Source organism: Nymphaea colorata, chromosome 2 (assembly GCF_008831285.2).
Source record: "Nymphaea colorata isolate Beijing-Zhang1983 chromosome 2, ASM883128v2, whole genome shotgun sequence".
NCBI lineage: Eukaryota > Viridiplantae > Streptophyta > Magnoliopsida > Nymphaeales > Nymphaeaceae > Nymphaea > Nymphaea colorata.
This window is the reverse complement of record NC_045139.1, coordinates 1662778-1683992: the sequence shown is the minus strand read 5'-3', so window position 1 is coordinate 1683992 and position 21215 is coordinate 1662778. Positions and strand designations below refer to the sequence as shown.

Below are 21215 nucleotides of genomic sequence, written 5' to 3'. Positions count from 1 at the left end.
AAAACAATCAGAAAATGTACAAAAATAATGTCAAAATTTTAAAATATTTTTGAAAAATAATTAAAAATAATCAAAATAATTAAAATAATTAATAATTTTGAAACTATAGTTTGGCCTCTCTGACATAAATTTTTTTGGCTCTTGGTAAGATGTCATCCCAAGTCACTAAAAGCAAACCTAGTACACTAGGAGGGGACGAAGAAAAATAGGCGAGGTCTTTGGATCACAATCGGGGAGTAAAATGAAATATTCTTCCTACTCACTTCTAAAATAATATTAAAAAACTATGCACTTAAGCAAACCTTACAAGTTAAGAACTTCATGACATCACACCTATTTTTGAAGTAGACCAATTAACCGAAGTGGTCCGTTTAGTCATCCCAAGATCCTGAAATTGATTTAAAATGCTTAATTGAGTTTGAGATCATATTACTCAAACTCGTACAATGCAAAGTAAAATATCACACCTAAAATTTTTTTACCTGAAAGCAAAATTAAAAATTCATAAAAATAGATGTCTTAGTCAACTGTGGGTTTTCTTATCACATCAGAGCATTAGAGTTCGAAGGACCTGAATTGAGCCCAAATGTGGATTCTGTTCCTTGCAACCTTCCTCAACATGGAGGATCTAATTTTGTCACTATAAGATTTTGAAGTAGATATTTTTTTTTTTTCCATTCTTTGTTTAGGGCCACTTAAGCATAAAATTTAATAGGTTATGCCCATGTCTTTAAGGTTTCGACTTACTTCAGTATTCTTCAGTTTAGGTATCGTATTTACATCATTTGCAGTTTAAAAGAATAACTCACATGAATGTGACAGTGATTACTGACCACAAAATTCAAACCTAATACCTCTTGAATGTGAGAAACTTTACCCCTAGTTGCATTATGTCCTTTGAGTAAGGTTGGGCATTGGGCCAGTTGAGCGGGACTGGTCTTATTCTAATAAAAGCAAGTCTGGCTCGATTGGGTAATTGCCGGGTTTGTGACCCAGCTCGATTTGACCCAAAATTGGATATCAGGTATCCTGCCCAAACCCAAGGCTCCATACTTGGCATAATGAATTGATTTGACCCATCAAACCCTTTTTCATAAGAACTTTTTAGGCAGGTTTTTTTTATTTTTATTTTTTAACTAAGTGTTGATACTGGGCTATTTTCAACATAGGTGTAATGTGCTTTCCTCCTATAATGCTTTGAAGATAAAGAATTTTTTTTTTTCAAAAAGGATAGTACATGTATAAAAAGAAAGACCACCAACTCACCCTTCTTTAATGTCTTGAAAGTTGCATACTTTCGGGTGAGCAAGGGGTATTAATCCCACCGCCCGAAAAAGGCCCGAAGGCCCCCTCATTCTCCCTGTCTCCGGGGTCCTGAGCTGCGTCGGTGTCAGCGATAGCAACGGCGCACCCTTCAGCTTAGATGTCGCGCCCTACCGCGTTAAGACGCAGGAACATAACGTCCACGAGAATCGAACTAGAGACTTGCCTTAGTACAGACACCTAGCTTATAAAGTTGCATAACTAAAGAGGAAAGCAAATAAAGAAAAAGGTAATTCTATATAGTTTGAATTATGCTAAGCAAAAACACATTATGATGGAGGATCTCCATGCACGCTGAGCAAGGTCCACAGCCTTTAAAGCAAGCCAACTGCACACCTCACCCACCTGCATTGAACGCTTGACCTATGTGTACTGAATAGAGCCTGTCCGGCCCATCGAACCCACAGCTTGTGCCGGAGCCCAGCGTACTCGTAAAGTTTAAACAATGGGTTTTCATGGCATGGGCGTGCTATCGTCCAGACGGACCCGCTTGGCTGGTGCTCTTCGGCCGAAATAATCGGTGGGGGAGTGAGATGTGAGTGTTCTTTGACCGAAGAAATGGGGGATCTTCGATGAAGTTTCACAGAAGGCTATCTTATTGCAAAACAAAAGAACTAGCGGGTTCGACTGGCCATGCTAGGCAAGTGTTCGATGAAATGCCGAAGAGAGATGTGATCCAATGGAACTCGATTATCTCGGCATACCGCCGGTGTGAGTTCGTAGAAGCAGCTCTTGAATTGTAGATACTAGATAGGGATGAACTGTGAGGAAATCAAGGGGAACGGATCGACGTTTGGTAGTGTTGTTGGTGTCTGTAATGATGCTGGGGCTGTAGGTTCACTGCCGGAGTACGCTTCTTGGGTTCTGTCTCAAGCGGTTGGCGCGCAGGGTGCTCGGGTCGTCGGCTACACAAAACTTTTCCGACTAGTTTTCCGGCTGGTGCGACGCTTGGCCTTCAAGGGCTGCGCAGGCGTCCATGGGCTGCTACAAGGATGTCAATCACATCTGGGAAGGCGTTATTGTGGAGGGAGAGAAGTGGAAGATGGATGGTGGAATAAAGTTTCATGATTTTTTTTTTTTTTTTGCCCAAATGAAAGCACGTCTCTTTATAAGTGGTGTTCTTCTTCTTTATCGATGATTAATTCTTAGAGGCTAAAGGCTAATGATACTTTAGAATTGGATATACATATCAATTTTTTTTTCGAATATTCACATATCCAGATTCAATTTTGGATTTGAATGGGAACAAATAAAATTCATTTATGAATTTCATATCCAATTTCACATTTCGAATCGAATTCAAATTCAATTTTTATATTCATATATGAATTGAATCTAGTTGATTTTCAAAGCATTGGGTATACGATATATATCTAAAAGCTAAATGTCATCTCATTCGGAATCCTAATTCAATCAGATATTTATGTATATATGAGTTCAATCCAATGTCTGTAGCATCACAAAAAATACATCGGTATTCATACTAACCGCCAATAGTTGAAGGAAATGTGTCAAAAGAAGAAGCACATATTTGTTAAGTTTTCATAGTTAGAATGGTGATCTTATTTTTCTTCAAACATTTAAGTATATTTTCTAGCCTTAAGGGGCATAGCATATATTCAATCGGGTAGAAAGACATGTAAAAGGTATATGTTTTTTTTTTTGGTAGTGTTTTTTGTGCGTACTATCTTTCTGCACTCTAAAATGTGAAATCGCTATATTCAATTGAAGAGTGTACCCTACCTCACTATGCCCCAATGTAGCTCATGACTCCAAAAAAGTCATATTGATGAGGTGAAATAGGATTTTTTTAAAGTGGGGCCAAACATATCCAACCTCTGGATCCGAGTGGAATCAAACTGAACCCAAATCCAAATAATACATAACCCAACTAAAATTTTTTATTTTTTAATTTTTTTTTTTCAATTTGTTGGGGTGGAGCCATGGCCTAGGTGGACCCTCCTCCCTCTACCCCTGAGGTGAGCTAGCTTGACTACTTACCTCTAGTAGCTCACTCCTTCTAAGTGGCCTTGACCAAACATGGCCATCTATGTTAGCAAAGATAGAAATTTTTGTCTATAAATCACTAAATATATAAGTAACATATTTTCAGTTAACCTTAGATAGTGGCCCATGTCTTATGGGACTGATCCATATAATTAAATCCAAATTTTTCAGATTCAACGTATACCCACTGCCCACACCTACCTCCGCCGCCGCCGCTGCCCTGATGTAGGCTCATTCATGCATAGAGAACACCACGCAATAGTTGCAGTAGTCAACCTCAGTTCGATCGGTGAATCACCCCTATATAAAGGGACCTCCGTGTTTGGCTCGCTATCTCAAACACATGGAGATGGAGATATGGCTGTCCTGCTGCCTTCTCTTTCTGTCACTTCCCCTTCTCTTCTCAGTCTTCCTCAAAAGAAAAGACAATCTTCCACCCGGACCAAGAGGCTGGCCTATCGTCGGCAACCTCTTCCAGCTGGGCTCCAAACCTCATGCCGCCCTCGCGAGCCTAGCCCGCACCTACGGCCCTCTCTTCTCCCTCAGGTTAGGCACCCAGCGCATCATCATCGCCTCCTCAGCCTCGGCTGCTGCCCTTGTCCTCAAGACCCACGACCTCATCATCTCTTCTCGCTCCGCTCCTCAGATGTGCCGATTCGATGAGTACCTCCCCTACTCCATGATTTGGTCCGACTGCAATGACTCGTGGAAGCAGTTCAGAGCCACATGCCGGAGCCTGCTGTTCTCCAACAAGATGATCAACGGGGGCGCCAGTCTCCGGCAGCAAAAGGTGGCGGATATGGTCGGACGCCTCCGCTCTGATGAGGGCAAGGAGGTCTGCATCTCGGAGCTTGTGTTTGGGACCATCTTCGGTATGATGGCTGCCAGCATATTTTCGAATGATGCAGAAGGCGCGACCGGCAACACGGACAAGATGAAGCGGGTGATACGGAGTGTGCTTGAGTTGATTTTTGAACCGGACGTTTCCGACTACTTTCCGGCGATCGGCCGGCTTGATGTTCGAGGGCTGCGCCGGAAGGCGAGGGGGTATTGCATGGAGATTTATGATGTCTGGGAAGGAATTATCGTGAAGAGAAGAAAGGAGAGGATGGATGGTGGAGCGAAGGTTCACCAGGATTTTCTTGATGTGTTGCTTTCGAGGGAGCTCAGTGACCTCCAAATCAAAGCACATCTTTTAGTGAGTTTTTCTTTTTTCAGTTTTTATCTTGGTTGCCTTTTTACTGACCGTTTTTCTTTCCTGTTCAGTTTTACTTTTTCTTATCTTTTCTGTTTACTAATATATTTTATATTAATAAAATATAAACATCTTAATATAATTTTAAAGTTATATTATATCGAAATTTTTGATGGGCTGTTGTGGGCAGTCTCCAAGAGCATCCAACAAACAACTCCTCTAGTTATTGGATTTGTTTCTACCCTTAAGGAGTATTTTTATTTCTTAAAAATACAACTTGCTTTTTTTTTTTTGCAACTTAATTTTCTTTTTTTTTTTCATCTTACTTTTCACAATCAAATCTCCTTAAAATCAATAGCTCACATGATTCACATCTATTCTAGGTTTTATTACCACTAGTTTCTAACATTGTACTCGTTTATTAAAATCATTGTCAGAAAAAATGTGTACCGTATTATATGGTATTATATGGTAAGAAAAAAGACGAGCATAATATAGCAAAGTTATATATCTGGAGAATAAAATGAGAAAATCTCAATAAATTTTAAAAAATTTAAAACATTTAATAAATCCTAAAAATTATAAAAAAATCAAAAAAATAAAAAAAACACAAAAAATGTATAATACACTTATAATACATGTCTTATATTCATTTTTTATTTTTTGACATTTTTTTTAAAATACAAGAATAAATCAAGTATTATACGATTGACTGTATATGCTTTTTTCAATAAGACGCGTTTTTTGTGAGAGTAACTAAAACCATGTGAATAAAAACAAGAAAAGGTACTCAACTTTTATATACATAATGCAGGAACTATTCATTGGTGGTATTGACGCTACAACCGCTACCATAGAGTGGGCTATAGCGGAGTTCATGAAACAACCAAAAATTATGGCCAAGCTACGTGAGGAACTGTTTGATGCCTTGAGCAGCCGAGGCACAGAGGACCCAGACCTGGAGCAGAAGCTGAAAGAACTGCCTTACTTCCAAGCTTGTATAAAGGAGACAATGAGATTGCACCCGGCAGTATCGCTCATCCCCCACTGTGCCACCGAGACATGTGAAGGTCTCGGTTACACAATCCCGAAGGGATGCCCAGTCTGGGTGAATGTGTGGGCAATAGGAAGGGACCCAGCATCCTGGGTTGAGCCCTTAACCTTCCTGCCTGAGCGCTTCATTGAGTTCCCGAATTTGGATTTCAAGGGGGCTGATCACCAACTGATTCCTTTCGGCTCGGGACGGCGCATATGTCCGGGGTTGCCGCTTGCAGCCCGGTTTATTGAGTTGACATTGGCAAACTTGGTATACAACTTTGAGTGGTCGCTACGTGAGGGCATGGACCTTAGCCAGCTTAGCATGGAAGAAAAGTTTGGCGTTACGATCCCCATGAAGCAGCCCCTGCAAATTATACCCAAGTTTACTAGACACATTAGCTCCTAGTTAGCAGCTGTAACTGCTTTGGCATAAAATTAAATAAATTTCAAATGGTGTGGTTTCCTTAGTATGGTATTCCCCTCGTGCATTAGACCTTAATTACAACATGTTTCTATGTTTTTCTTTTCGTTGTATTCTAAACTTTAAGACCAGGCACATGTATCACATTTTTGGATTCAATTGTTAATCTAGGATAATATTTCCTATTATATATATATATATATATATATATATATATATATATATATATATATATATATATATATATATGTATGCAATCATTGCATCAAGTCACCCAAATATAAATCCCCTATCACTAAGAATCAACAATAGACTGACAAGATATACTCAGGCATCTAAAATTAGTAAAGAAGAAAATTCATCCAGACTAATTGCCAATTCTAAAACATGGAAAGAGTAAAGTAATGGTCCTAACTTTCTCTCTCTCTCTCTCTCTCTTCCAAATTTGACATGTCTTCCTCTAATGTTTGGAATAGTTTATCTCTCACATCTCTCCCTCTCATTTTTGGTGTGACCTGCTTTCTGTACTTCTTCTTTTCCTCCAGATTGCTGACCTTCCTTCATTTACACCCTCATCTTAGCCTTTTTCACCTTTACATGATTCACTTTTTCTTCTTGCTACCTGACCTCCTTTGGTTCTTCTGTTGCGTCATTCTCACTCCAGTCTCTTTGGTCTCCAGGTCCTTCTTCTCATGTCATTGCTTTTGTCTGGCTTATTTTTGTTGACCACTTCAACACTTTTGACTACTTACTGTGCCTTGACATCAGTTTAACTAACCAGTGTCTCATATCTTTTGTCACAGCCGAGTCTCGGGTTCACCTTTTTACTTTTTGCTCTTTCTTCTTTAATGTTCTTGCCTTTGCATAGTCTTCCTTTGTAGTAGCCTTCTAGACTCACCCTCAATTCGTTTTATTTTCATCTTTTCTCCTTCCCCCTACCTATCTGCTTTCTGGGAGAGAGTATGGAGGTTGTGGCTCATTTTCTCTTGGTGGTGCATTTGGAAGGAGTGCAACAACAGGATCTTCAGGGGCACGTTTTCATTGTTGGATGTTGTGGCTCATCTTGTGCAGGGGGATGTCCATTTTGCTATTCGGCTACAGCGCCGTCCTCCGTCTGTGGGTGGTTGACTGTACTGCGCCATCTATTCACTCTCTCCCCACCTCTCTTATTTCGTTTTAATGTACGATTGTCTTGTATATTTCGTCTTTTATTTCTGTTTTACGGTTTGTTCTTATACTTTGGGGACTTTTTGTTCCCAAATTTTGCTATAAATTCTCATTTTATCAACTCTCTCTCTCTCTCTCTCTCTCTTCTCTCTCTCTCTCTCTCTCTCTCTATATATATATATATATATATATATATATATATATATAATCTGATGAAAGGGAGAGTTGTGGGAAAGAGGTGGCATAAATGAGATGATGACGGCCATCGATAGATTGGTAACTTGGAAGCATTGGAATTGCCAAATAATTAAGAAAAACACTTTGGTTTGATAAATATAAAAGGCAGGAAGAATTGAAAATCATGGAAAGAAGATCTACCTTGTTGTTATACATGATCACCTAAGAAAAGAAATGGATAAAAACAAAAGTAAAGGACAAGATATTATACCATTATCGTGTGTAACAGATCCACCAAAGGTGGATACCGAATGTAAATCTCCTTGACAGCTTATTTAAGGGAACCTCTCTAATGATGCTATTGAAGAAATTTAGAGAGAGAGAGAGAGAGAGAGAGAGAGAGAGAGAGATGCTCGTGGACGTAGGTCATTCAAGACCGAACCACGTTAAAAATTGTCCTTGTTTCTTTCTTTCAAATATACTCTGATTTATTACATGATTATTCCAATTACAATCTAACGATAATAACATACATTTCCAGGATAAAACATTGTTTTTCACCGCCTCTCGCTACTAATAACTTAGCCACACATAAATAAATACTTTTATAATTGGAAGCTTAAAAGGTAAATTTTCAAAAGTTATCTGTTTTTACCAATGTTTCTTGTAGGCTAAGAATGGGCCAAAGAAGAAGTAATTGATGCACATTAATGAGCACCGCCCACCCACATGGCACGGTTTTGAGTAGTTGGGTGATCCTTCATGGATCGTTTGCTACATCAACAAAACTACGTCATGTCATATCTACATCAAGATCCATAGATTTTAAATATGAAGTCATCAAATGTCCCTAAAAGAATTTATTACTTATCTTTGGATCCTTATCCACCAGCTAATGTTTTTTTCCCTTGTGGGACACTAACATAGGTGTGGACATCACCTGTGGTTGGACCTAGGTCCGGCCCAGTTGCAATAAAAGATTTAGACACACCAATCACACAATAACTCTGCTAGTGTTTGGATAGTTCTTCTTTCCCTTTGAATTGACACGAGCATGAGATTCCAATCTCTCTTGCTAATGAGGGCTTCCTTGTCCTTCAACAACAGTCCACACTTGTAGACTTTCTTTTCCTTTGTTTGGTTAACCTTACATGCATTTATGTTCATGCACCTACAATGTTTGACCAGCGTAGTTAGTATTGGTTGACCGGATGGTCAGCTCAGGCATGCATCAGCCGCCCACTGGTAGAAAATATTAATTTTTGATGTGAGCATCTCGAGTTGACTGATGGGAGATGTTTTTACTATAAGAGGGGTACTTTTGTCATTTTATATGCATGAATATTTTCTACCAATATGTGGTTTGTTCATTGAGAAGTTATCAGTTTGTTAACTTTCAAAAATTGGGAGCCGAATTGATTTGTTATCAAATAGTAACTGGTAAAAGTTCAATGTGTCTGGTTTGAAGGGTCAAAAGGTAGGCGCTTAATCTTGAACGAGGCATTTGATAGCCTTGGAGTTGAAATGCATGATCTAATGTGACATTTTTACTGGTGTGACAAAAGATCCATGGTAAAATCCATGATTCACCAAGATAAGGATCTTCGGTCAGACATAAGATCCGTACTTCAAATCCTTATTTTATTTCTTTGCATGGACAAAGGGTTAGACTTCAGATCGAAGATAGAGAAAGTCTTATTTTAAATCCACGATTCTCAAATCCGATGCTATCAAACACCTAAGAGGAATTGCCTAAAGAACCACCTAGGATTAATGAAAACATGACTAACGTGATGCAGTTTACAAAATTACTCATCTGAATAAAAGCAACTCAAACTATGTGATATTTTTATCAAAACCATGTTTGTGAACGAAGAAAGAACAAACCACGAACATATTTTTTTATATTCCAATGTAGGAGATGTTTGTTGCTAGCATGGCAGTACAACCACTACAATAGAGTGGAGGATGGCGAAGTTCACGAAACAACCAAAAATTGTGGCGAAGCTTCGTAAGGAACTGTTTGATGCCTTGAGTAGCACAGACACAAAGGTCCTAGACATGGAGCAGAAGCTGAAAGAACTGCCTTACTTTCAATCCTGCATAAAGGAGACACTGAGATTGCACCCAGTTGTGCCAATCCTCCCATATCGCGCCACCGACACGTGTGAAGGCCTCGGCCACAGAATCCCCAAGGGATCCCAAGTTTGGGTGAATGTGGGCAATAGGAAGGGACCCGGCGTCTTGGGCCGAGCCCTTACAACTGTTATTAGCTGGCTTCTTTTTGCAGGTCATATCAATACTTTTATCCACCTCCAGTGCCTGAGACATCATCTAGGTAACCAATATATCATTTGTCATACAGATGCAAAGGTTACGCATTCACCTTTTCTGTTCTTGCTCTTTTTCTGCCATATAGTTTCATTTGCTTGGTCTTCATTATTTCATCTCCTTTCTGACCCTCCTTCTGCTCACCTCTTCCTTCTTTTTACCCGTTCGCACTCCTCACCTTGGCTTTGGCAGCATACATGGCTGTCGTGACTTATTAACTATCGATGGTGAATCCGAGAGGAGTGCAACAATAGGGTGTTCAAAGATATAAATGCATGAGTGAGCTCAGTTAGCTACATGGTGAAGGCTGATGAGCATCTGGCACTCTGCCTTGACCAGTGGTTGTGCTCAGTCTCAAACCAGCATTTTTTACTTTTTCTCTTCTTCTCGCTCCTTTATTGCCTTTTGTTTGCTCTTTGTATAGTTTATTTTTCTTTGTTTTTTTGTAGACTTTTTATTTGTTCTTTAGTGACTGCTCGTCACTCAATTTTGTTGTTGACCAAACGATTCGGACAGGAATAAAAAACTAGATCTATATAAAAAAATCATCTTAAATGAAATATAAACATCATAATATACTTATAAAAACTATTTGGTATTAAACATGCTTTGAATTAAATTGTTTTATTTATGAAAAATGTGAATTTTTTTATTATCAAAATGCTGATGCTATAGGAGCCATTCAATTTTTTTATTATAAAAACAATATTGAATTTTAACAAATGATCAACTTAATATATGTTGTCCATAAACCTATTCTTAAGATAATATCAATAATATTAATGATCAACTTAGATTTTAATTATTTTTCTAAATATCTTAAATTTGTTTTTATATTTTTTATTAACTTTGCATGTTATTCGTTTATTTATTTAAAATTATTTTCAACATATTTTTAGTGGGTTCACAGCCGGCTGAATTGAATCAGCAATCTGCCACTTTACTGAATAGGCAGCACTTCCCATTCAGCTTAGAAGGAGGTGTTGTAAGAATGGAAAAGATAAATTTTCTGAATTTTAAACTTAAACTTCTCTCTAAGCATTAATTGTATGACTATTTAATTGTTGGTAACCATACATACACACACATATATATATATATATATATATATATATATATATATATATATATATATATATATATATATATATATATATATATTAGACAATTGATGGATACCCGGACCCGACCCTTTTCTTTGGTAGCATGAGAGAAAGAGAAAGAAGGGAATGGATGGTCATTGGAATTATGGTTGATCTTTTGTTGATGGAAAATGACATACAATTGTCATTTCTCATTTCCTTTTTCATTAATGATACTGAAGGTTACTGTTCAACAAATCGTCCAAAGGACCCCAAATGGTCAGTTGCCCGATTGGTATTTGACCCCAAACCAGTTGAAGCAGCAGCGGAAGCATCAACGAGGTGCCAGATCGAGATAGAGCAGCATGAATATTTAATGGCTGGTAACCATATATATACATATTGAAACTCAGTCTGCCAATCTCAGGATACAGAGTTTTGAGCACGGCACCAACAGTGCAGAACATGTTTGAATGATTTATATGTCAAACTTCAACATGGAATAAATTAGAATGGAACAAAAGTAGATTCACACGCCCGTAGAGACTTCCACCGGCGATTTAAGGACGTGACGTGGTGGACTAAGAAAAGGAGTCGTGGAACAAGAAACAAGCCCCAGACACCAAAAGACCCAAAAGAATCATGTCCATGCTGCCTCCGAGGACTAAAAATCAAGTGGATATAGCCGCCGAGTGCATTTGATTGACCATGATCGACGTAAATGAGATGATGACCGCATGGATCTTAGATCGTACATTTTTTCAATGAAGAAAAGTATACTGAAATTGCTTATTTGTGTATGTCACATCAAATAAAAACTCCTTAGTTCAATGAATCATAGGTCTTATTGTAGGTCAATCTTCTACTGCATATGTACATTGGATCAGAGTTTTTAAATATGAAGTAATCAAACGCCCCAAAAAGAATTTATTGACTATCTTTGCGTCCTTATCCACCAGCTAATCTTTTTCCACTTGCATGTAGAAGAGCAAGGCAGCTTTATGATGAAGGGCATGCTCATTCATTGCATTCTTGGGCTGACACAGGGCAGCCTTCTCAATAAATTGAGGCAAACCTCAATAAATGTCTTAGTTGCTCATGCCCCATGGGCCTTCCATGATCGCAGCAATGTGTCTTTGGTCGCCTACATGGTCAAATATTGCAGCTGTAAGTTATAAATTCTTTTGTAGATACAGTGGGTGGAGTCGACGAAGGACACTATCCGATCTCTCTGACTTAGTAGAATAAATGCTTGTGGGGGCACTATGTCGCATAGGAGTAGTCTTGGTAAACCAAATACGCCTTGAAAAGTTTTGATTGATTGAACTTGGCAACAGTGGCGGAGGTACGTAGTGGCTAACGTGGGCAGTTGCCCACACGAGCTTCATAAACAGTACTTAATTTTATGTTAATAATTTCATATATTTGGTTGTTTATATATATAAGTGCTCCTTAAAACATTGAGGTTATTCCAACCAAAATTTCTGTCTCCGCTAGTGCTTGGCAAGTCATCTATATAAAAAGGCCTACTTAACGTCGAACACCAGACCTCGTTACCTAAAGCCATGGAGCTGGAGGCATGGCTGCCCTGCCTTCTCGTCCTCTTACTTTTCTTTGTCTCCTCCCTCTTGTTCTTCCAAGGAAAGGACAATCTACCACCCGGACCAAGGGGCTGGCCTATCGTGGGCAACCTCTTCCAACTGGGCTCCAAACCTCACGCCACCCTCTCGGGCCTAGCCCGCACCTACGGCCCTCTCTTCTCTCTAAGGCTCGGCACCCAGTGTGTCGTCGTCGCCTCCTCACCGTCCACCGCGGCCCTTGTACTCAAGACTCATGAACGCTCTATCTCAGCTCGCGCCGTCCCTCAGGTATGCCGATACGAGGAGTACCTCCCCTACTCCATAGTGTGGTCTGACTGCAACGACTCGTGGAAGCAGTTGAGAGCCGTCTGCCGGAGTCGGCTGTTCTCCGGCAAGATGCTCGACAGCGGCGCGAGACTCAGGCAGCAGAAGGTGGAGGAAATGGTGAGGCGCCTTCGATCCAGTGAGGGCGAGACGGTCTGCATTCCAGACGTAGTGTTTAGCACCATCTTCAGCATGATGGCTGCCAGCATCTTTTCGGATGATGCAGAAAGTGCAACCGGTAATGCGGAAAAGATGAAGCGGTTGGCATGCAGGGTGCTCGAGTTGTCAACCACACCGAACTTTTCCGACTACTTTCCGGCAATCGCGGGGCTTGACGTGCAAGGGCTGCGCCGCGAATCGATGGCTTGCTATAAGGAGGTCTACGACATCTGGGAAGGAGTGATCGTGGAGAGAAAGAAGCAGAAGTTGCAGGGAGGAGGGAAGCTTGATCATGATGATTTTCTCGGCGCTTTGCTTGCCAGTGGGCTTAGCGACCTCCAAATCAAAGCATGCCTTTTCGTAAGTGTATTTTCTTGTTATGCTTTCTCCTTTCTCCCTCAGATCGTCATGAACAAGTTTGGCTGCCTTGATTTGCAAAATAAGGTGCTGTTCTGCTTAAAACATTTCTGCATATGCTCCATTAGTGAGGGATGCTGCTCTTGCAACCATTATAGAAACAAAAAATATCTGTGAAGAAGTGCTTTGACTGGGCCATGCTTTTTTGTTTTTAGTGGTGAATAATGTCCTTGGAGCTTTAAATACGCTTCAAAATTTAGCATCACCTGCTTTTCCTTTTTCAAAATTTAGCATCACCTGTATCATAGTATCACAGTAGGCCGTATAGAACTAGAAGACTCTTGTTCAAGGTAGCCGAATCTTTTATTTTTTTTCTTCCTTTACTCTATGCTAGCTTTACTGAAGTTATTTGATTTGAAGAAATCATATTGTGTGGACTCATTTACATTTTTTTTTTGGTTGGCAATTTTCTTGAACCTTTCAAACCTTAACTAAGGTTTTCTAAATGAAGACGATAAGAAAGGAGAGCTGGTTACGTGAGTGAGTAGTACACACCTTTAAAGAGAAAGATAAGTATCCTAGCTCACTTGTATTGACTCGGTGGGCATTTTTCAATCGAAGCCTTTATAGACCTCCGCATCAGTAACCAACAGGTACTCGGTACTCGACCCGATAATGTATCATCAGGCCTGATAATGTATCATCAGGCCTGATAATGTATCAGGCCAATTCAGGTTGGCTTGATTGGCTTGATGGGTCTGATTCGGCTCGATAACAGAATTATTTTTTTATTTTATTAAAAATATGTAGTATTATTAAAAATATATGTGAATATGGCTATGTTTGATAAGATAGAGATATGTAGAAATATTATAAAAAATCATAAAGCGCTACTTCAATTTTGAGCAAATAATGGATCGCCCCTCAACTTTTAGGGGTCAATAGTAAGGCACTTAGTCATTGCGGGGGTATTTGATTGAAGCTGGCTAATACATGACTAAAGTACCCATCTAAAATGAAAAAGAAAGATTTTCGATAGGCTAAAATGAGAATTATAAAAATATTAGAAGACTAAATGTACGTAGCTTTTTTAAAAAATCTACAATGCCACTGCCTCCTTTCTTTTTTTGGTACATAATTGTTGTGTGTGCAGCTCTACCTCGCATTTGATAACCTTGAATTTGTGATCCATGGACCTGATATAGATTTGACGTGACATGTTTTTATTGATGTGACAAAAGATTCATAATAAAATCTATGTTTTGTCAAAATAAGGATCCTAGGTCAGACATATTTTCCACACTTAAGATCCTTATTTTACTTCTTTGCATTGAAAAAAGGTTAGGTTTAAGATGGGAGAGGGGAGGGTCTGACCTTAAATCTGTAGTTCTCAAAACTTGAGAATCTCAAATCCGATGCTATCAAACACCCTAAGATAAATTGCCCAAAGAGCCACACCTACGATTAATGGTTAAAATGGCACAATTTGCAAAAGTACTCATATTATGTGATATTTTTCTTAAAACCATGTGTGTGAAGAAAGAATAAATCCCTGACATACTTTTACATACAATGCAGGAGATGTTCATTGCTAGCACCGACACTACAACCACTACAATAGAGTGGGCGATGGCAGAGTTCATGAAACAGCCAAAAATCATGGCCAAGCTTCGAAAGGAACTATTTGATACCTTGAGTAGCACAGACACAAAGGTCATAGACATGGAGAAGAAGCTGAAAGAACTGCCTTACTTTCAATCCTGCATAAAGGAGACACTGAGATTGCACCCAGTTGTGCCAATCCTCCCATATCGCGCCACCGACACGTGTGAAGGCCTCGGCCACACAATCCCCAAGGGATGCCAAGTTTGGGTGAATGTGTGGGCAATAGGAAGGGACCCGGCGTCGTGGGCCGAGCCCCTAACCTTCCTACCAGAGCGCTTCATCGACTCCCCGAGCTTGGATTTCAGGGGGGCTGATCACCGTTTGATTCCTTTTGGCTCGGGAAGGCGGACATGTCCCGGGTTGCCGCTCGCGACTCGGCTTATTGAGTTGATACTTGCAAACTTGGTGCACAACTTTGAGTGGTCACTACCTCAGGGTGTGGACCCTAGCAAGCTTAGCATGGAAGAGAAGAATGGCCTCACAATCCCAAGGGAGCACCCTTTGGAAATCATTCCCAAGTTTATTGGGCATAAACACTAGTTGGGGGCTGCAACTGCTATGACGTACAATTGAATAAATTTCAAGTGGTGTAGTTTCCTTGTAACATATTTTTGTGTGCTTCTTGAATCAATGTCTAGAGTTTAAACCACTGCATGCCTTAGCATGGGACATGTATCACATTATGAAAAATCTTAAATTTGAATTATGTAATAAAGTGAATTATGTAAAGGAGCTAGCTTTTGAGTGAAAGAAATTGTGTGGGTATGTGTGGGCAACTGCCCACACAAGCCGTCACCTATCTTTGCCGCTGCCCCTTTCCAAGCTATGTGCTCAATCAGCAAGCTGTAAGGTTAAGTTAGCCTATGCTCACTCAGCCTACATTCAATGAGGATGTCAATTGGTCATATTTACATTCTATATTGCTATTGTCATATCTTACTAATTGAAATAATGCCTGCATTGGCAATCAGATTTAAATCCAAACAAAACCAACAAAAATGTCACATCCAAAATTTTTACTTCAACATTTTATCAAACGCTTTTCGTAAATATATAATTCGTCTATCCGTCTGGATCCAAAACTAACTCTATGAAAAATAATCGATGAAATTATTTGGATAGCGGGTCCGACTATTCTGTCAATAGTATTGATAATAGTATTGATGGAGCCGTGGTACAACAAAAACTGAGACTAACGCGGATCCTGTCAGCATTTGCTCGGGTCGGGTCAACCCGCCTGAACATGCTAGATTTCGATTTCGCTTTCGCTTTCCTTTACATGGTTCTGCATGCCACCATGGGCTTGGCGCCTGTATGCATCTTGCACATGCGTCGTTTCTTGTAGCCCATCTCAAAGATCGGACGGTCCTGTTCGAGGCTTGAGAGTGTTCTTCTGCATATGTTAGAAGATGGCCGAAATGATCGGTTGGCCGTGAGATGCATATGAGAAAAATAGCTTTCTTTCGTTGCAGAAATGGGGGGAAATTCGGATTCAGGTTTCTGAATACTGTATCTCAAGTGTTCGATGGAATTTCACGGCAGGAAATCTTATTGCAAAATAAAAGAATTAGTGGGTATTTTAAATCCGGTTTGGTTGATGCTGCACGGCAAGTGTTTGATCAAATGCAGGAGAGAGATGTGATCACATGGAACTCGATGATCTCGGGATACCGCCGACATGGGCTCATAGAAGAAGCTCTTGAATTGTACCTATGCATGAATCGTGCGGGAATCAAGGGTAACACGTCAACTTTTAGTAGTGTTCTTGGTGTCTGTAATGATGCTGGGGCTGTAGAGTTAGGATCCCAGGTTCACTGCCTGAGTATACTTCTTGGGTTTGAGTCGAGTTTGTTTGTTGGCTCTGCTCTTGTTGAATTTTACATGCAGAGCTCGGAAGTCGCTGATGCAGTCAAAGTGTTTGGCTTGTTGCCAGAGAGGAATTTAGCAACTTGGAACTCAGTGTTGTCTGGATTTAGCAGAAATGGTCGGACAGGTGAATTGTTTGACATGTTAGTTGAGATGCGGGCGACAGGCGTGGAGCCGAATGCACTAAGCTATTGTTATGTCATTCATGGTTGTGATCATGAAGGTGTCTTGGACCAGGGAAGACAAGTGCAGTGTCACATGATCAAATCTGGATTAGCTGAATCGAATTTGTTCGTGGCTAATGGTTTAGTTGACATGTATTCTTCTTGTGGCTGCCTCAATGAAGCCATCAAGTCGTTCGAGGTAATACAGTTTCAAGATGTCATCTCTTGGAATTCTATTGTTTCAATCCATGCAAGTCATGCGTATAGATTCAGGGCCTTTGACTTGTTCAGCCAGATGCGTCAATGGGGGAAGAGTCCCACAGTCCGTTCACTTATCGAACTCCTGAACTCCAGTGGCAGCACCCAAAGCATTCAACTTGGGGAACAGATACATGGACAAATAATCAGTCTAGGATTCAATGGCAGTGTTCATATTCGATCAGCTCTAATCAGTATGTATGGCAAGTGCAAAGACATGAGAAGTTTTGAGAGGTTGTTTGATGAAATTGCACGAAGAAACTTGGTCTGCTATAATGCTCTTATATCTTCATATGCAGTGAGCAGTCTTCACGAAAATGCAATTGAAACATTTAAGATAATGCTTAAAGAAAAGCATGGACCTGATCAGTTCACCATATCGGCAATTCTCAAATCATGCACTTCCATGGCAGCATCGGAATACAGTGAACAGTTTCACTGTTATGTGTTAAAAAGTGGATTATTCAGCCACATGGCTGTATCTGTTTCCCTGATTGACTCGTACTCGAAATCGGGAAGAACTGAGATCTCACAACAAATTTTTCATGATATGTCTGAATTAACTACAACCTCAGTCACTGCAATCATATCAGCTTATGCTCGAAATGGGTTAGGCAGGGAAGCACTTGAATTATTCGAATACATGCTACTGAATGGATTAGCGCCAGATGATGTGACTCTTCTAGCAGTGCTGTCAGCATGTAACCATGCAGGACTTGTAGAGGAGGGACTGGCAATTTTTGAGTCCATGAGTACATGCTATGAAATTACTCCTGATCAACGGCATTATTCATGTATTATTAATCTTCTGGGACGAGCAGGAATGTTAGAAGAAGCAGAAGAATTGATGAACGCATCACCAATTGAAGGTGATGCAAAGCTTTGGACTGCAATCTTGGGGGCTTGTAGGATTTATGGAAATCTTGAGGTTGGTGAACGAGCTGCTTTAGCTTTGATGGAATTGGAGCCTGAATCTCCTGCAACTTACTTGCAAATGTGTGATTTGTACAATGCGAGTGGGGATTTGGAGATTGCTGCTAAAATTAGATGTTTGAATATGACAAAGCAGGGAAGAAAAGATTGTGGTTACAGTTTGATTGGGATAAGGGGATAACAAACAAAAAATTTACTTCCACTTCCAAACTGCAATTTAAAAAAAAATGTCTTTTTTTAATTTGTAAATTACTATATTTGCCAATAATATATTTATCCCTCTGGGAATTCTAGGCTTCCATTTGACAAAAATAAGAGAATAGTGGAGGAACATGCTAAATCACCCTTGACTTCTACCAAATATGGAGCAATGTTTCTTCTCATTGAATGTCTAAACGTTTCAACGTTGAATCATTTAAAGTTATCTTGAGAAAGTTGATCTGTATCTGATGTTATAGTGGGGAAACTATAAAATTAAACTCTGAGGTTATGAATATGGTTGTCGCCTCCATAACTCTATAGGAGAGATCAGTTTTCTTCCTCCCCATTTCCGAAGAAATTAACCGTGGACCTGACAAGATATTCACTCTCTCAATCTTTCATTTTGCAGTGGACTTTGGTACACTTATGCTGTTATTGTACATCAACGAATTGCACGAGTAATCAAGCCCAAATGCAAGTGCGAGAGGTTGAACATGCTTACGTTTCCCTTTCATTCGTGTAAAAGAAAAATTAAAGTTGCCTAGAACAAAAGCAATGTTTCCATATGAGACAAAATGAATTCGGTAAAACGAAAACTTAATTTCTCGGTGGCTGAACAAGGGTCTGATGTCCTAGCCTTTAACTATTTTTTGAATATTTTAATTGAGCTTGTATCGTTTTTTACAATTGTCGGTCGTGTCTCGCCGATTTACTGAATAGGCAGCCCTTCCAATTCAATTTAGAAATCGATTTTTTATAATATTGGAGCCTATAAATCTGTTTTAAACTGGAACTGGGAATGATGTTTTGTAAGAATAGAAAAATAAAGTTTCCAAGTATTTTAAAGCTTCCTGTTGCATAATTTTATCAGTGTAGTGAAATAAACTGATTTCTTATTAATAAGTAAGGTTAGGCTAACAATTTTGAAAAACCCAAGAAAGCCTAACAATTTTGAAAAACCCAAGAAACGTATGAAGAGAGTAGGCTTGCTTTCAGCACTCTAATTTGGAGGCACGATTAAGGCTAGAAGCGCATTGCCAATAGAAGGGACGAGAAAACTGCCTCCCACCTGGAGGCAGACCGGTCAGTGCAACTCAAAATCCAGTCCAACAGCTGTGAAGAATCTGTTTTGCAAGATCACGGCGATGAAAGACTGGCCTGCTGCAGAAAACAGGCGCCTCTAAGAACTCTGGTTTTACCGTTTGGAAGGGAAGCCACAGCATTTGGAGCACTTTCTTTAAACTCTTTTGTTGATTTCACCTTCATCATGGTACTTGATTATTTGCAGATCCGGCTTGAAGAAGATCTTTTAGGGGCACTGTCACTTTAAATTTCAAACTTTAAGGAACGCTCACATGAAACAAAAATTAAAATTAATGAATATCAATATGTAAATAAAACAAATTCTATGAGCTGGTGTAGGCAATTGCCTGCAGTAGCCACAACGTGAATCTGCCACTGTCTCTCAGGTCGAAGTTCTCACCATAGTCATTATTGGGTGTATCATCCTTGTCGCTCATTCTTGGGGGCCAACTGCCAAGAAAATCCCTCTTAGTTACTGCTTCTCCCCCGCTCCTAATGCCATCATCCTAGATCCTCCCTTTCCTATGTAGCATGAAATCTTTATTTAGCATGCTTGGTGTTTCAATTGCCCCAGGAAAAGGCTGTTCTTGTCCTAAGTTACATGGGTGCGGGTATGGATTCGGGTACATAAACGTGAATATGAGCAAAAAAAATTTAGAAAATCTGGACATGAGTACAGCAAGGTATATACGATACGTGTGTGTATATGAAAACTATCACAAAAAATTTGCAAATGAAAGCAACACTCAAAGATACAAGTAATACACATAAAAAACTATATGCTAATGACCAATAACTCGTAAAAAGAAAATGATAAATGAGTTAAAAGAAGTTAAATCAAGTAAAAGTAAGTAGTTTGAATCAATTTCGTTTCAAAAAAATATGTAAGTATTTCTAAATATCCGATTTGCCTTGACGGCATGATGACACGGTTATGGGGATCACCATGTGACTTAGTTTTGGCAAACTTACTAGACAATTGAACGCCAACCTAGTCGTTACTATTGAAACAAAGATAGATTAATGTTACGTCACCCTTAAGAAAGCTCAATTCATGGTTTGTTCTTGATTGCTTTTGATCATTAGTGTTTAGCAGCAGCCTCAAAACAATCTTGGATGCCTGCCCTTCAGCCTCCCGTAGCCGATTGGTTTCTGACATCATGCATTTGGTGCTCTGGCCCGACCTCGAAGACTTAGGTGCTGCCATGGCTCATCATCTCCAACAAAGTTGAAACATTCAATCTCTATAACCTTAGTCTCCATCTTGCTAGTAGATGTATCCTTTACCAAGTAAAGGAGAAGAACACAGTTAAATGAGAACAATAACAAACTATTTCACGAATCTACCCGAAAGATTAGGGTAGATTAACGAAACACCTATGTTACAGTGTTCATGAACCCACAGTAGATTTATAAAACAGTTTGTTATCGTTTCAATTACCAAACAACCCCATTTGGAGTCCCTATCTGGGAGGGATCTCATGAGGGACTTCTCGGTTACGGTTCATCAAGAAATTAAGGTCTATAACTTTATATTTCACTCATTTTGTTCGATACATTTTTTCATTTTGTCATTCTCCCCCTGTATTTTGATGGCCTGTATCAGGACCAAGTGGACCCTCTAAAAGCATTTCGTTTTTTGTGACATTTAATTTTCTGTTCTACTGATCGGTTGGCCGTTAAGGTAGCTCGTTATTAAACATGCCAACTCTTATTTAATGTTTTTAAATACGCCGTTGAAGAGATGAAAGCATGAAAACGATCGGGACTTAATGATTACAGTGACCTCTTCCTTGCCATTAGCGGAAGTCTTCCATTGGATTCAAGAAGAAGGTTTCAAAGGAAATTCAATACGAAGAGAGAAAGCAAGCAGTTGATGTTCCT

At 39.6% G+C, this 21215-nt stretch overlaps 4 protein-coding genes across 4 annotated transcripts; all 4 read left to right on the top strand.

Moving 5' to 3' along the window:
- The first annotated feature begins 3668 nt into the window (after nucleotides 1-3668).
- Nucleotides 3669-6014, top strand: LOC116247200 (probable (S)-N-methylcoclaurine 3'-hydroxylase isozyme 2). The gene is made up of 2 exons (XM_031619221.1): nucleotides 3669-4528; nucleotides 5340-6014. The coding sequence occupies exons 1-2, from the start codon at nucleotides 3674-3676 to the stop codon at nucleotides 5967-5969; spliced, it is 1485 nt and encodes a 494-aa protein (XP_031475081.1). The 5' UTR covers nucleotides 3669-3673; the 3' UTR covers nucleotides 5970-6014.
- Nucleotides 6015-9296: 3282 nt separating this feature from the next.
- On the top strand, nucleotides 9297-11100 carry LOC116249128 (corytuberine synthase-like). Its single transcript, XM_031622279.1, has 2 exons — nucleotides 9297-9539; nucleotides 10984-11100. The coding sequence occupies exons 1-2, from the start codon at nucleotides 9297-9299 to the stop codon at nucleotides 11098-11100; spliced, it is 360 nt and encodes a 119-aa protein (XP_031478139.1).
- A 1166-nt stretch (nucleotides 11101-12266) lies between these two features.
- Nucleotides 12267-15614, top strand: LOC116247199 ((S)-N-methylcoclaurine 3'-hydroxylase isozyme 1-like). The gene is made up of 2 exons (XM_031619220.2): nucleotides 12267-13164; nucleotides 14740-15614. Exons 1-2 carry the CDS (start codon nucleotides 12307-12309, stop codon nucleotides 15364-15366), a joined length of 1485 nt encoding a protein of 494 aa, XP_031475080.1. The 5' UTR covers nucleotides 12267-12306; the 3' UTR covers nucleotides 15367-15614.
- A 414-nt stretch (nucleotides 15615-16028) lies between these two features.
- LOC116248324 (pentatricopeptide repeat-containing protein At3g13880-like) lies at nucleotides 16029-18346 on the top strand. Its single transcript, XM_031621060.2, has one exon. It carries the CDS (start codon nucleotides 16264-16266, stop codon nucleotides 18226-18228), a length of 1965 nt encoding a protein of 654 aa, XP_031476920.1. The 5' UTR covers nucleotides 16029-16263; the 3' UTR covers nucleotides 18229-18346.
- The last annotated feature ends 2869 nt before the right edge of the window (nucleotides 18347-21215 follow it).